The 14631-nt window shown below is 44.5% G+C and overlaps 1 protein-coding gene across 1 annotated transcript; it reads left to right on the top strand.

Moving 5' to 3' along the window:
- The first annotated feature begins 9792 nt into the window (after positions 1-9792).
- LOC133926636 (3-ketoacyl-CoA synthase 6-like) lies at positions 9793-11845 on the top strand. The gene has a single exon (XM_062372655.1). It carries the CDS (start codon positions 9880-9882, stop codon positions 11350-11352), a length of 1473 nt encoding a protein of 490 aa, XP_062228639.1. The 5' UTR covers positions 9793-9879; the 3' UTR covers positions 11353-11845.
- The last annotated feature ends 2786 nt before the right edge of the window (positions 11846-14631 follow it).

The raw sequence follows: 14631 nt of genomic DNA, 5'->3' as shown, positions 1-14631 counted from the left end.
CAAATACGGCTTTCCCAAAGACCTCAGAATGTACAAGAAGAGAAAGAGGTCGGGTGCAGTGGATGTGGATGCATTGACATACGACAGTACCTGAAAAGTTTATGCAAACATCATGCAGACGCATGTCATCCCAGAGGAAGCTAGCCCTGGAACTGCACAGAAAATTAGTTGCGCCTCTAAGGAGGTTGATCAACCAGTAGCCGCTATGACTGCGTCGGATACAATTGACTTGCTAGAAGGGACCATGCCCTGTATCCTTATAATTAGGCCTGACGGGTATTACATCAAGGTTGCAAGGGGTCAGGTGCTTTCAGACGTTCATATCTTACATATGGTCCCGATACATGCTGGCTATACTGTGGTTACGGTAGACATGGTACATAGCAACGCTAGCGATCACGTGTTGGATGATAAAGTCACAACTCTGGATGAAGCTCTTCATCAAAGGATCAAGTGAAAGAGGGGCAACATCATGGTCTCCAGTGCATCCCAGTCTAGATGAGCTTCAAGTGCACTATTACCGCGCCCCTCACTTCTAGAGAAGTAAGTCCTCTAGAGAAGCCGGCTTCACTGCCTTCTCCTCCACATCCAGCGGCCTCGCTTCCAGCTCTAATTCCGTCTCCCCCAAAGAGCCCAAAGAAGGAAAAGGGAGCCAGGAAGAAAGGCTCTAAGAAGCACCTACTGAAGAGGTCAAAGGACATTGTATCGACGAAGAAGTCCACAAATATTAGAGCAGTGTGAACTAGTGCCCACATGAAATTCCAATATGTGAAGTCCTTGATGATGGTAGATGACCTAACAAGGGTGGTACAAGCATGTGTCGACCTGCATAATTACTACATGAAACTTTTAGAGACACCAACACTCAATCCTTAGTCATAAAATACAAACGACGTCACTTCTTAACTGAAGACGGCTACTTCCTTGCGGGTTTCAATGACTTATATGACATCTTCTACCTTGATTCCATGAATCTATCATTATTATAGATCTTCACATTGTAAGTCCCTTGAAACTGGATATTTATTAATTAATACCACTAAGTCTTAAATCTAACTATATTCTTATATGTAGACACTTCATCAAAGAAACAAAGAAGAACAAGGAGTCAATCGGATTTGTTGACTCTGAGTCCATTACAATCTCGGTCATCCCACATTATAGTAACTACACTATCGAGTATGTGGCCATGGCAATATTACAATATTTTAAAATGGACTACCTATTGGGCGTCCATAACACCGGTAGCCATTAGGTCTTATTGGTCATTTGCCTCAAGTGGAACTTTGTGTGGTACCTCGACTCATCAAGACCAATAGGACTAAAAGGCAAACCTAGAGAGTGTGATTACAGCGTTGTAAAAGGATTCCTCGACACGTAAATTTTACCTGGCTTAGTTTACCTATTTAACTTTTCTAACATTCAAATGTTCCCTAATCGATCACTCTTTATGCAAGTCTTTTAATAAATACCTTCAAGCTAATCCTGATTACAACACGAAAGACGACCGCAAACTCACACACGATATCAAGTTCGTGGTAAATGCTACCAGACAAATTACCAAAATACTCTCTGTTGCTGCTTTTTTTTCTTTTGATCTAACAGTAATTTTTCTTTTCAGCAGTGCCACTAAAAACCATCGGGCAACACCTATGGATTCTATATTGCGTGGAACATGCTCCTCACGATCCAAGCAAAAGAAATGAAATCCCCCGATGTAAGTTCAATACAAGTTTATTTGTAACTAATTTCAATAATTAGTTTAATTTTATGATAACATGACATTGGTTACATGTCAAATTATACATGATTTTTCAGCTTATTTTTTCAACAACACTGCACTCTCGGAGATTCGACAATAGATCGTCGAGTTCATGATGATTGAAGTCATCAACCCACACGGTAAGTTGCACTATAGAAACCCTAACTTGTGAGGTTTTATGTAACATTTGCGATTCTGTGATGAATTGATTGAAACTTTATAACCTTTGCGATTTTATGATGATGTGGGTTCTTATATAAGTGTGTTTATCGATATGGATTTAAATACATTACTATTATTTGCAGGGAGAAGACGGCTGTCAAATCCTAGCTATACTCCAGAATGCAACCCTGAAACAGTACAATCATATAGGTAACATACACATAAGTGACGAATAACTATTTTACTTGTCGCTTATATTAAGTAATAAGTTACAGGTAACATTACTACCTGTTACTTATGTTTTAATATAAGTGACGGGTAACCTATTAATCTTGTTACTTATATTTAACATAAGTGATAAGTAAAGAGATTATCCGTCACTTATGGATCACAATTACAATATATCACTTATGATTTTATTAGTGACGGATTCTTACCTGTTACTTATGACTAATCATTAGTAACGTGTTTGAGGTGATAATCTCGTATCCGTCACCTATAACTATTACAACCTGTCATGTATGATTTTTTTTTTTTTACGTAGTGGTACGTCCTCATCACTCGCTCGGGCGGATGCCACACCTGGAAACGGAAGAAAACCTTAACAAATCGAGCGCCCTCATCAACAGCTTCGCGCGAGCCCAACGCCCACCGGCCGTCGTCCTGCCCAAGCACTCCGCGCCAAAACTCGATGCATCCTCGCGGGGCATGTCGCTGGCCGTGGATTTCAGTACTAGTTCAGTGCGTGCTGACAGCCTGTTATAGAAGTTAGGACCGAGCAAGTCCAAGTTTGGAATTCAGGACCTCCACAGAAATTCTGCAGGAACTTCACGCGAAATATTCTGCAGGAACTTCACGCGAAATAGTTCAATTCGCTTAGGGATCAGAAAAATTCACGTAGGTTGCGTGTGCTGCAGTTCGTAAGGGAAAAGGGACACGAAATGACAAAACTTACTGGAGATATCGACGAGATCATCTGGTAAGTACTATTAGTACTTTCCACCTGACGATCCACGGGCAACATCAATGATCAATGTGACGTTACCGTGGACCGCTCTCGCAGCCTAATTAAGAGTTCGTTTGTTTCTGATTTTTTTAAAAAGTTGTGTTTTTAGTTTTTTTTAAAACTTGTTTTTGGATTTTAATTATTAGATTTTATAATAATTTTTTGTTTCTCAGTTCACTATTTCTCAGAAAAGCTACTTTAATTTCTTTAGAAGCTACTTTTCTGCAAATCTATTTATTTAGGCTTCTGACAAAAGCAAAAGCCAAAAACAGCCTGAAACAAACAGGTCCTAAGTTACTAATTATGTATGTATTGCTGAGTGCGACATTATTCCTCTTTTTAGACGCTTTCCTCTAAACCAACTTCTTGGAAGGAGACACTGAAACACCAACCTTCAGCTTTTTACCTGCTCTCTTTGCCTTCTAGCTCTCGGTCATAGATTAGTTTTAATTAGAGCACAACAACTTGAATTACAATTATTTTATTTTCCTCCTTTGATAAAGTCTAGCATAATTCTCTTTTGTCTTAGATTTTTATAAAATGCATCATCATTTCAATCTTGCTGTTTAGAGGACATGCAACATAGAACAAACACATTGAAACAGGAATTAAAAGAAAAACTCTTAGATAAACAGACTTAGACAAAGGCCCCAAACAAAGTTCTGCAAAAATATGCTGGACCTGACACCAACCAGAGATTAAACTTATCCTTGATCCGCTTAATAAGTGTAGCCATTGGAGCCCTCTTCGAATTGAACACCCCTCTCACTTTTCCAAACATTCTTTTTTTTTTCCATCAACCTTAGAGCCTTTTTTATGCTTCGCGTGTGATCAAAATTTGTTCTAACTAAGGAGGAGAATTAAACCCGATGCTAGGTGGTTTGTGGGCAGACCTAGGTTTTGACTACACCCACTCGGGATGAACCATTGTATGTCTATATTTAAGCACAAGTGGTGTGCTTAGCTATTAAAAACGAAAAATACATGTCACTAAAACTCGTAGATGTTTTCTCTCATAACATATTCTGACTTCCGTGAATATTTGTAGAAGTCTTATTGTTCTTACAACCTATCATTTGCACTCGGTTTTATCACTATTTGAATGGTTCTTCAGTAAAGTGATCGGATCGCTGAAGGAGTGGAGTGCCCCAAAAGAGGGGACCACCTATCTAAGGGCGACTGAAATGAGCTTCGGCTTCTGTCAACCCAGGAGGCCCACCACACGGCCCAACACACGAAAAAGGTGAGCACATGTTCTTTTTTTTTTTCTTTTTCATGGTTATTTCCTTTTTCTTGTAGTTCTTGTGATTTCTTTATTACATTTATCATTTTTTCCTTTCAACAATCCAAAATAATTGAACCAACAATTTTTAAAACCCTAACGCAACAATTTTAACATACCTGTTCAACATTTTAAAAAACTTGACTCAAGACATTCATAAAAATGTTGAAATAACTCAATGTTTTTAAAACTTGACTCAACATTTTTCAAATTCTAGTTCAACATTCTGAATACTCTAGTTCAATATTTCATATAAAAAAGTTAAAATAGTATATTCAAAATTTTGAACTAGTACATCCAAAATGTTGAAAGATTTAAAAAATCCAAAAAAGAAAAAAAGTATATTTGTATTGGATCTTGTTGCATTAATTCTAGCAACACAACAGTTCTAACAGATATGAAAATGCAGCTACGATTTAGGAGAAAATGAGTTTGAAGTTTTGAATTCAAAGAAATTACCCACCCACCTCACCAATCTAGAGCTTGACACCAGTCTGCCCTCGGACCTGCTCCGCAATGATCGTAGCTGTCTGTTTTCCTCTTGCACGAATAAATATGTTACTCCCTCCAATCCAAAACATAAGTTGTTTCAAACTTCTCAACTATATGAAAAATATAAGTCATTCTACTCTTTTGAGGCACCTTTTCATCCTTTTATACTCTTTACTTAATTATCCTACTTAATAGCACTACCAGGATACATAATTTCCTTGAGAGGGAAACCCCACCAAGGAAATGCATGAAACCACCAAGGAAAATATTCATGGCGGCAAACCGTCAAGCAAACACTCTCACAAATGTGATGCCAAAGAAAATGCATTTGCTTGGCGCTTAGCAGACAAGGATATCTATTGTGACGGCATTTTTTGGCGGAGGCCACCAAGAAACGTATTGCATGGTTAGACTTTTGGAGCTATATCCGTGGCAGTCAACCGCCAAGAAAAAATTGTTTTCTTGGCAAGGATATGGACATAAAAGTTAATACTTGTTGCTTTGTCAGCCAAAAACTCTCAAGGAAATAAAAGAACCGCCAAGAAAATACTGTGCTCCCTGGCAGCCAACCGTCAAGAATAATTCATTTTCTTGACAGTGACATGAACTGCCAAGTTAATTCATATTTTTGTAGCGGTCAAGAAGCCCCAATGAAATGCCAGAACCACCAAGAAATAAGAAGCACCCAAATTCTTGAACCCATATCCTTGATAGTTAAACCGGCAAGGAAACAAGCAGGAACACAGTATATTTCTATTATGCAAGACACCATCAATACATATCAATCGTCCTGATGCAAATACATATTAATTGAACTTATTCTAGCACATAAATAATCATCGCATTTCAGCATAAAGATCCATCTATGTGTCCCAATTAAACAACCATAAATTCAACACAAGTCCACTTGCACATAATACAAAAGACTAAACAGCCTACTACAAGTCATGGCCCATGTAGATGATGTACAATACATAAGTCACCTCTTAAAAAATTAGCCATCTACTTGTTCTGATCTTAAAAGTTCTTACTATTTAATACAAGCCTCACATCAGTTCAATTTGAACAAAAGAGAGCAACAGAAGTCCAAAAGTATTCCAAGAGTCTCTACTTGAATTCCTAGCCATGACATCAATTAGTTTCTTCATCAGTTTCTCTTGTGGCATTTCTATTGGTAGCCATGTCGATCTCTTCACTACCTAAGTCACCATTGACACCATTGCAACCGTTGTGGTCATTGTGCATGTCATCGCAATTCATGGCAGCATTGTCGATGGTGTGCATGTCATTGTCTGAGTGAGAGACTATGTGTGATGACCCAGTTCTATGCAAACAAAACATCTAGAATCAGCCACTAAAAAAATCATGAGAAACATATTAGAGATGATCATTTCGCACAGTTGCCTTATCACTATTGGACTAGAAAGGCACTAGAAAAGTGAATGCAAATAACAAGTGAGCATGGCTATAACTTGACTGTACAAATAAATTGTTTATTTCACTAATGAACATGCACTGTAAGGCTATAATGTACAAATAACTTGCTCACTTCAGTAACAAACATACATGGTGTGAGTAGAGGAATAGGAAAAATTTAGAGATAACTTTACTGTACCAATTGTGAATGGAAAGACAACTCAGCACTCCAAGTAAAGAACCATTTCTAATCACAAGAAGCCACCTGCTCACTGCTGCTATTTGTGTTGGCATTTTGCCACCAAACAATATACTCTCTACATGAAATGTCCTCCATATACCAAAAAGAATGGCCCAAAAAGTATTATAGTAAATGTACTAATCTGATGACAATGGGTATCAATATTTGCAAGATGACCTACAGATCAGCAGGTGGTTCTTCTCCAAAATTTGCATAAAGTTTGTTCTATTTTTTTACAAGATGAGAAAGATAACACAAATTAGTTTTACAATTGTTTGACAGAAGTATCAATTAAATATCACTATTCAGGAACATATGGATACAAGTCAAAGTAACATTTCAATAATGCATAAACAAGAAGTAGGAAACTCATAAAAAAGAAGCTCATGTTTGAGATCATAATTCAGATTACGTCAAAATAAACTCATACAAAACAAGGAGTACTCTCTGCTAAGTTACAACACAAGAAGCTAATGTTTAATCGGATACTTAACTATATCTCAAGAATCAGATATAAACAATAAACACAGAATATATAATTTATCTTCCCCTTGAAATAGCATCAATTAGTTCATATATGCATTTTACTAGCTCCTTTAATCTAACTGTTTAAGGTAAAAAATCAATCAATTTTCATAAGGATTTGGTAACTAACTGTGGCTACATGGTGCGTGACTCACAAATTTCAGCAAAGCACAAACCAATGCACTAAAATAATGCATCAGAGCTTATGTAACTATCTAATCATATTTTGCATCCAATGCGAGGTGTCAACTTGCCAAAGCAGTTTCTTCTGCTTGTGTTCGCCTCGTACAATCCTATACAATACTCCTTCCAGGATAATAGGTTACCCCATATAGCGTAATATACTCCTGCTAATAATTTTGGACCTTGATAAAAGAAAAGGAAAAATATAAATCTTTCTACTATCTTGGAGAAGATGGGGATGGTGTCAAATGGACAGTTCACTGGATAGGATGGAGATGGATGCAGCTTGTCCAGCACAGAGGGCTCGTCTCCTCGTTGTAGGCACAGGCAGCACGTCTCCTCACCAGCGTGGCGTGGCATGGCAAGATTCTCTCCTCACTGACGTGGCCTCGAAGCACGGGCTGCTGCTCACTGCCTGCATGGGTGTCTTGTCTTGCCACCCCTAGCTTCTAGCACCACTGGGGGTGTATCTCCACCCAAAGCGACGCCCGCCCAGATTTGGGGTTGACGGGCTTAGGGCAGTGGATGGGAGCGACCAGGGGTAGTGGACGGGCTCCAACAGATGGGGTGTGGAGGCGGCAGCTAGGGTGCGGTGGCTAGGGAGTAGATGCACGGCAACCAGGGTGCGATGGCCAGGGTGTAGATGGAGGGTGGTGGCCGCGGTGCAGATGGTGGCCAGAGAGATGAGAGCGAGGGGGCGATGGAAGGTGGCAGGCGGGGTGCAGATGGAGGGTGGCGGCCAGGGTGCAGATGGCGGCCAAAGTGCGGTGGCCGAGGTGCAAATGAAGGGTGGCGGCTAGGGTGCGGATGGTGGCCGGGGTACAGATGGTGGCCGGAGAGATGGAGATCGATTGAGTACACAGCTAGGTTGGGAACAGTGGGGTTTCCTTTCATTTTTTTTGTTTTTTCCCCTGTGGACCTATGCATAAGACTACCAATTGACCTGCGTGTTCCACTCAAATGCGGGACTTAGAAATTTTTCAGGATGAGTGCTAGTGCAATGAGGTAGTCAAGCGCGGGCACGTCACAAGCCATTTATTTCTATCTAGATCCCGCCATGAATTACAACAATTTCTTAGTGGTGCTCTCAATTTCATTGAAGGTTCAGTGTATCCGCTAGGATAAAGATCGAATTTCCTTATTGAGGTTATTTCTCACCCAAAAAATATATATCATTGGTGGTATTTGCTTCGACCCCCAAGAAAATACCAATTACCTTGGCGGTGTCTGATGCCTCCAAGAAAATTGTCCACCAACACAAATATTCCGGATCTTGGTAGTGTAGGGAAGAGATTATACATTACTTATGTTAAAAGAACTATCATATCATTAACTAAAAGTTAGGTGGTCATCCTACTTATTCCTTATTTTGCATCAGAGGGAGTACGGGAGATTTTTTTTTAACACCGGGCCCTCTTTCTAAAGTCTTTGTTAGAAGCTTTTTGATAGGGCGTTTGAGACCATAGGCTATAAAGCCCTACCCGGCTCCCTCCACCGTTGAAGGTTTGCTACTGGTCTACAAACCCGGTCGTGGAGTACTGGAGATGTAAAGAAAACTGAGACTGTTCTTAAAGACACTTTTGACTAACAGTGCTACACGGTGCCTCCATATCCGAGTTCGTATGTATCCCATACTAGAGGGCCGTCCATGCCCACTACACACCAAATCATGAACGATCGTTTTTAAGAAGCGATGGGTAGAGAGGAATGGTGGTACTACCATGCATCTGCACATGAAGAATCCAGTGTTCAGTGTTCTAGTCTTTTACATGGAGATGCCAAATACTGGAAATTGCGACTTTATCCCAACGCTCATCTGCCATCGAACAACCAAACGAGGGGAAAGAGATACTAGTTTGATTTGCTTGCCTGCATGCTGGAACAGATTTCGAACTAGCTACATGTACTCTCGCTAAAGCATGGTCCATGATTTAATAACCATAATAGTATATGGGCGGCAGCTGCGTGCACGTTGCTTCTGTAATCTATACGTATCAGTTGAGCCATGAGCATATACGAATGCCCACATGTTAGTACCGGCTTACCGCCCGAGCCGGCCTGCGAGATGGGGATCCACTTGACCCATGGACTGATCAACTCGCCTTGACGAGAGCAATTAATCATCAAGATAAACAACCGTGGAAAAGTAGGCATTGCTTCTGACCGTGGCGTTGATTTTGGTCTTCGTTTCCAACGCACTGGACAAACATCACTTGAAATTATAACTACCTAGCTTAACCGATAAGCCTACGATTTTCAAGAATTACCTAACGACAGATACAATAAGATCTGTGCAAGTTTTATATAGGTGGTTCACTGAAGCACTCCCCCACGTTTTTGCCTCTTGTTTCCACTGATCAACTACAAAATACGAAACTGTAGCAGACGAAACCAAGTTAAAAGATATATACTCTCATACTACTGGTACTGCAGTACTACTGCTAGTACCATTGAATTTTGAATTGTAGGAGAATTATACAATTCGCGTATATGGTTTTCCCCTCGAAATGATGAGGCTATCAGTGCGGTGGCCAAACAAAGGTCTTTAATTAGCAGCATCATTTCATCAAATTTATCGGTGAGCCAAGCCTGATCAGCACTCGCTAGCCTGTGCGAGTAAAGAGAACGGGGCCCACCAACGTGCGTCGGCAATTCCCTTGCTCAATCGATCCCACGCGCTTTATATCCTCTCCCTTGCCTCCCTCTCCCAAAACCACACTCGCTTAGCTCTCAGTCTGACTCCACACTACTCGCACTGTCACTCGGCTCACTCGAACACGTACGCACGCGCTCACGCTTGATCGGACAGCATGAGCTCGTTGGCACCTCAGCTGAAGCAGCTCAAGCCGCTGTACCAACACGTGGTGAACAACTTCGTCGCCGTGCTCGCCGCGACGCTCGCCGTCGCGGCCCTCGTCAATGCGGCTCGAGTCGGGCCGGAGGAGCTGCTCGGAAGGCTGCAGGCGCTTCGGGCGGTGCACGTATTTCTTGCCGCATTCGTCCCCGCCGCCGCGGCAACATTCTACCTCATGCTGCGGCCCCGGTCCGTGTACCTCGTCGACTACGCCTGCTTCCGCACGACGCCCAACTGCCGCGTTCCCTTCGCCACCTTCCTCGAGCACGCCAAGGTCGTGACGTTCGTCGAGGGGGCCTCCATCGACGAACGCAGCGTCCGGTTCATGACGCGCCTGCTCGAGCGCTCGGGCCTCGGGGAGGAGACCTGCCTGCCCCCCGCGCACCACTACATACCGCCGTACCGGAACCTAGAGGCCTCGCGCGCGGAGGTGGAGCTCGTCATCTTCTCGGCCATCGACGACCTGCTCGCCAAGACGGGCATCAGCCCCGGCGCCATCGACGTCCTCATCGTCAACTGCAGCCTCTTCGCGCCCATCCCGTCCTTCACGGACATGATCATCAACAAGTACAAGATGCGCAAGGACATCCGCAACGTGCACCTCTCCGGGATGGGGTGCAGCGCCGGGCTCATCTCCGTGGGGCTGGCGCGCAACTTCCTACAGGTGGCGCCCCGGGGCGCGCACGCTCTGGTGGTGTCCACGGAGACCATCACGCCCAACTACTACGTGGGCAAGGAGCGGGCCATGCTCCTTCCCAACTGCCTCTTCCGCATGGGCGGCGCTGCCGTGCTGCTGTCCACGTCCCGCGCCAAGGCTCGGTTCCGCCTCGCCCGCGTGGTGCGGACGCTGACGGGCGCCCAGGACAGCGCGTACCGGTGCGTGTTCCAGGAGGAGGACGGCGAGGGCCACCGCGGGATCAACCTCTCCAAGGACCTGATGACCATCGCCGGCGACGCGCTCAAGGCCAACATCACCGCCATCGGGCCCCTGGTGCTCCCGACCTCCGAGCAGCTCCTGTTCGCGCTGTCCTTCATCGCGCGGCGGGTGCTGAACCGGCGGGTGAAGCCGTACCTCCCCGACTTCCGCATGGCGTTCGAGCACTTCTGCATCCACGCGGGCGGGCGAGCGGTGATCGACGAGCTGCAGCGCAGCCTGGGGCTGTCGGACGAGGACGTGGAGGCATCCCGGATGGCGCTGCACCGGTTCGGCAACACGTCAAGCAGCTCGGTGTGGTACGAGCTGGCGTACATCGAGGCCAAGGGCCGCATGAGCCGCGGCGACCGCGTGTGGATGATCGGGTTCGGCTCCGGGTTCAAGTGCAACAGCGCAGCGTGGGAGTGCATCGCGCCCGCCCGCACCGCCGAGGGGCCCTGGGCAGAAAGCGTCTGCCGCTACCCCGTCGACATCCCCGAGGTGCTCAAGCACTAGCTACCGCCGCCGGCCGCCTGATTTGCACGCGATCGATCTCTCTCATATCGACCCGTTTCCATTCTCCGTCCCACGCTTATGTTCCCTAAACCTGGTTGGATCGACCGCGTACGTGCCCGTAACGAGGAGGCTGACGTGACAGTGCATGTTGTGGTGGTGAGCTGGGCCGGGCTGCGTGACTGCATGCGTGGTGGCCGCGTTAATTGCTGAGTCTGACGCGTGCATGTGTGCGGTGCAGCCAAGCCCAGACCGGTCGTTGTGTGCGAGTACACCCGGTTAAATCCCGGCCATTTACGCACATATGGTACTCGTGGACCTCTCGATCGTGTACCTGTTTCTTATTTTTTTTTACTCTCTTTTAATTTTCCCCATTTGTTTCGGCCACTAGTAATTTAGTGTTGTCTCCATTTAAAACAAGGGAAATGTACTGCGAGTTGGATCGATTACATTATAGCATTGTACCTTAATAATTTATGAAGAGAAGTTACTACTGCTCCTAGTCTCCTGCTATAGATGGATGGGTAGCGTACTCGTGAGTCTGCTGCATCACCATCATCACATCACTGCACGCATGCACTTGACTCTGAGTCCTTTGCCGCGTATATACAACTTCTGCACCGGAACCCAATTTTAATTCTTGCCGTGTCGTGTGAAGATCGATCCAAATTTACCACGAGCCTGCGCTGGCAGTGTACTTCTGCTACGCCGAAGCGAGGCCGGTAGCTAAAGCCCTGGGTAGCAGTAGATACACATATACTGCACCCCTACCAGTTACTAAATGTACTGTGACAAGGCATGGAGAGACGCAGAGGTTAGGCCGGGCAGGGATGGTGGGTGCCATTAATGCTTTGTGGTGTTCCTGTTGCTTTATTCGCATTTGTGTGCAGTGGTAGCGAGCTACTATTATTGAACCAAAGTGTCGCACCAGGAATGCCCTTGGATCGACCGGGCCCAAGTGGCAATGGTGTCGCCCCATGCATGTGCCATAAATCGGTGATGCTTGGGCTGGTGCGTGCCAGTCGGACGATCTGAATCTGTGCACGATTAATTTCGCGATAGGTCGGCACTCGGCACATGCATGTCTTCGGTCCACTGTTCCATTCTTAATTTCAATTGTTGGCTGTCCCTAGCTAGCACCCTAGTCATCAGTGCAGTTGATCTTGATCTCTTCTCCTTGGAATCACCGGTAATTTCGGTTAGGCAAATCACGAGAAAAAAGTTAGTAGCCGTACAACTCAACAGTGAAAATGTGCACATTACGTTCGTTCAAAAGAAGAGGAAGAAAAGATGTGCACATTACAACTTACCATTCACAGTGATGTCACCTACTGCCAAAGTTGTACTCCTACAGTATAGCCGACAAGTCTTTTTCTAGTCTTCTAAATCGGGCTGGTCGTTCCATTTGCCAAAAAAAGACAAGTTGTTCAACTAGTCCTGGCTATGCGCGTCACCCATCTCAAATTAGCCATAAAAGAAAAGAATGTGTAAATCAGTTTTAGAACAACCAAAGAAGTACTTACTAAAGGTGGCAGTGGCACCAAGACCATCTCCAACGCTTTCTCATCGCGGTTTTTTTCGTCTCACAATGGGAAAAAGACTATGACGGAAATGACCGGAGGACTCCCAGCCTTCCATTCCGGAGCTGGCGAAGGACAGGATAGGACAGAGGTTTTCACGCTCCTGAAAACCTCTCTCCTATCCCTTCGCGGATACACCAAGTAGGACAAGTGCTGGTCGTTGAGGTTGCATGCTCAAGAGGCGGAAGTGAGAGGCGGCGACTGTAGAAAACGCGAGGGCGGAGGAAGGATAGCGGCGACGCCGAGGGGATCCCAAAGGTTTGATCCAGGGGGATGTGTGGAGTGACGTGGCGATGTCACCATAGGCGGCGCGGCGGCGACAAGGAGCCGCAACGGGAGGTACGGAACATTCTCCCCTAAATCATTTCGAATTTATGAATGTTGTGGTAGTATCACCAATCGGGTGTATGGGCGTGGCACCGGGCGGCTCAACCAGTGGCGGGAGTGGAAGGTTCCGGTGGGAGTTTTGGAGGTAGAAGGCAGAGCAGGTCGAGGTGCTGCAGCGCGAGCACATTTCCAAGGCCAATTGGGTGCGCAGGCAGCCATTCTCTGCAACATCAAGCCCTAGCTGATGAAAGTCTGCTTCCAGATCTATTGAGTTCGGATGAATTGGAACAATTTAGTTGGTAAAATGGAACAAAAATTAATTTTGTTTATAAATTTCTTAGAGTAAAGAGAGGGATGAATAGAAAATTTGGCAAGGGAAATTATGCATACATAGATCCAGATCAAATGAAGGGAATAAAAGGTGTCCTTGGCCACATTCTTGAAGTGCTTGAAAATGTATGAGTTTTTGGTAAAATGCAAACATAGGTGTTGTTTTTCTTCATTCATTTTGCAAGTGAGCGCAGAAAAACTGCATACATATATGCAGATCGAATGATCACTCTAAGTTGACATATTAAGCACTTTAAGTTCTACTACTTTCAAACTTGCAAGTGTGATTGTTGCAATTCTATGAGTTTCTGGTGAACCTGTAGGGCACATTTTTTATTATATTTGTTGCAGCCATTGTATCTTAGCATCTCGTTGCCTCATTGATATACTTGTAAGGTTGTTAGTTAAGTCTGTACGTTCATCGGCACATTGCGACGTCACCAATGCGCTTGCTCCATTCTTGTAGATGGACGCTGCAACACTTGTTTATGTCTTGTCGAAGATGCAGGTCCGTGTGCAGGTCCGATGAGAACAAGAACGGATCACCGACCCTAGACGAGCTCATTGTGGAAATGTGAAATGCGGAGGCAAATTTTGCCTCTCTACTTTGGTAGCTGCCCTCTTTTATAGCGACGATAGTCTTCTCAAGGAAGCAATCTGCGCCTGGTTTACTATGCAATCCACTAGGCATTTCCTTGCTCCCACGGGAAGACTTGTGACCACGAAGGTGGCAGTCATGTGGTTCCTGGTTTCCACGAGAAGAATCTTGCACATGAAGCTAGCAACAAAATAGGTTCGGAAATAAATTAACAGATGTACGTATCGCTGGTTTATTTGTTCTTGGCGCTATGAAATGGGTAGCGTGCGTGCATCTCTGCTCTTCGGATTTGGGAAAACAATGAAACAAATAAGAGAGTGGTAGAGAAGTTGGTGGTGGAAAAAGTTTGGATTGGAGGCGTAGAGAGCATTCTTCTCCCCATACAAAATATATGTACCATATATACGTGGTACGTATTGCAGTCGTATTGTATGCATTATGACATTT

This window comes from Phragmites australis, chromosome 8, assembly GCF_958298935.1.
Source record: "Phragmites australis chromosome 8, lpPhrAust1.1, whole genome shotgun sequence".
Classification (NCBI taxonomy): domain Eukaryota; kingdom Viridiplantae; phylum Streptophyta; class Magnoliopsida; order Poales; family Poaceae; genus Phragmites; species Phragmites australis.
Note: the sequence above shows the minus strand (reverse complement) of the source record. Positions and strands in the feature narration are given on the sequence as shown.

Bases quoted from the DNA above. Each gene is read 5' to 3' on its own strand.
- LOC133926636 (XM_062372655.1), top strand. From the start codon at position 9,880: ATGAGCTCGTTGGCACCTCAGCTGAAGCAGCTCAAGCCGCTGTACCAA.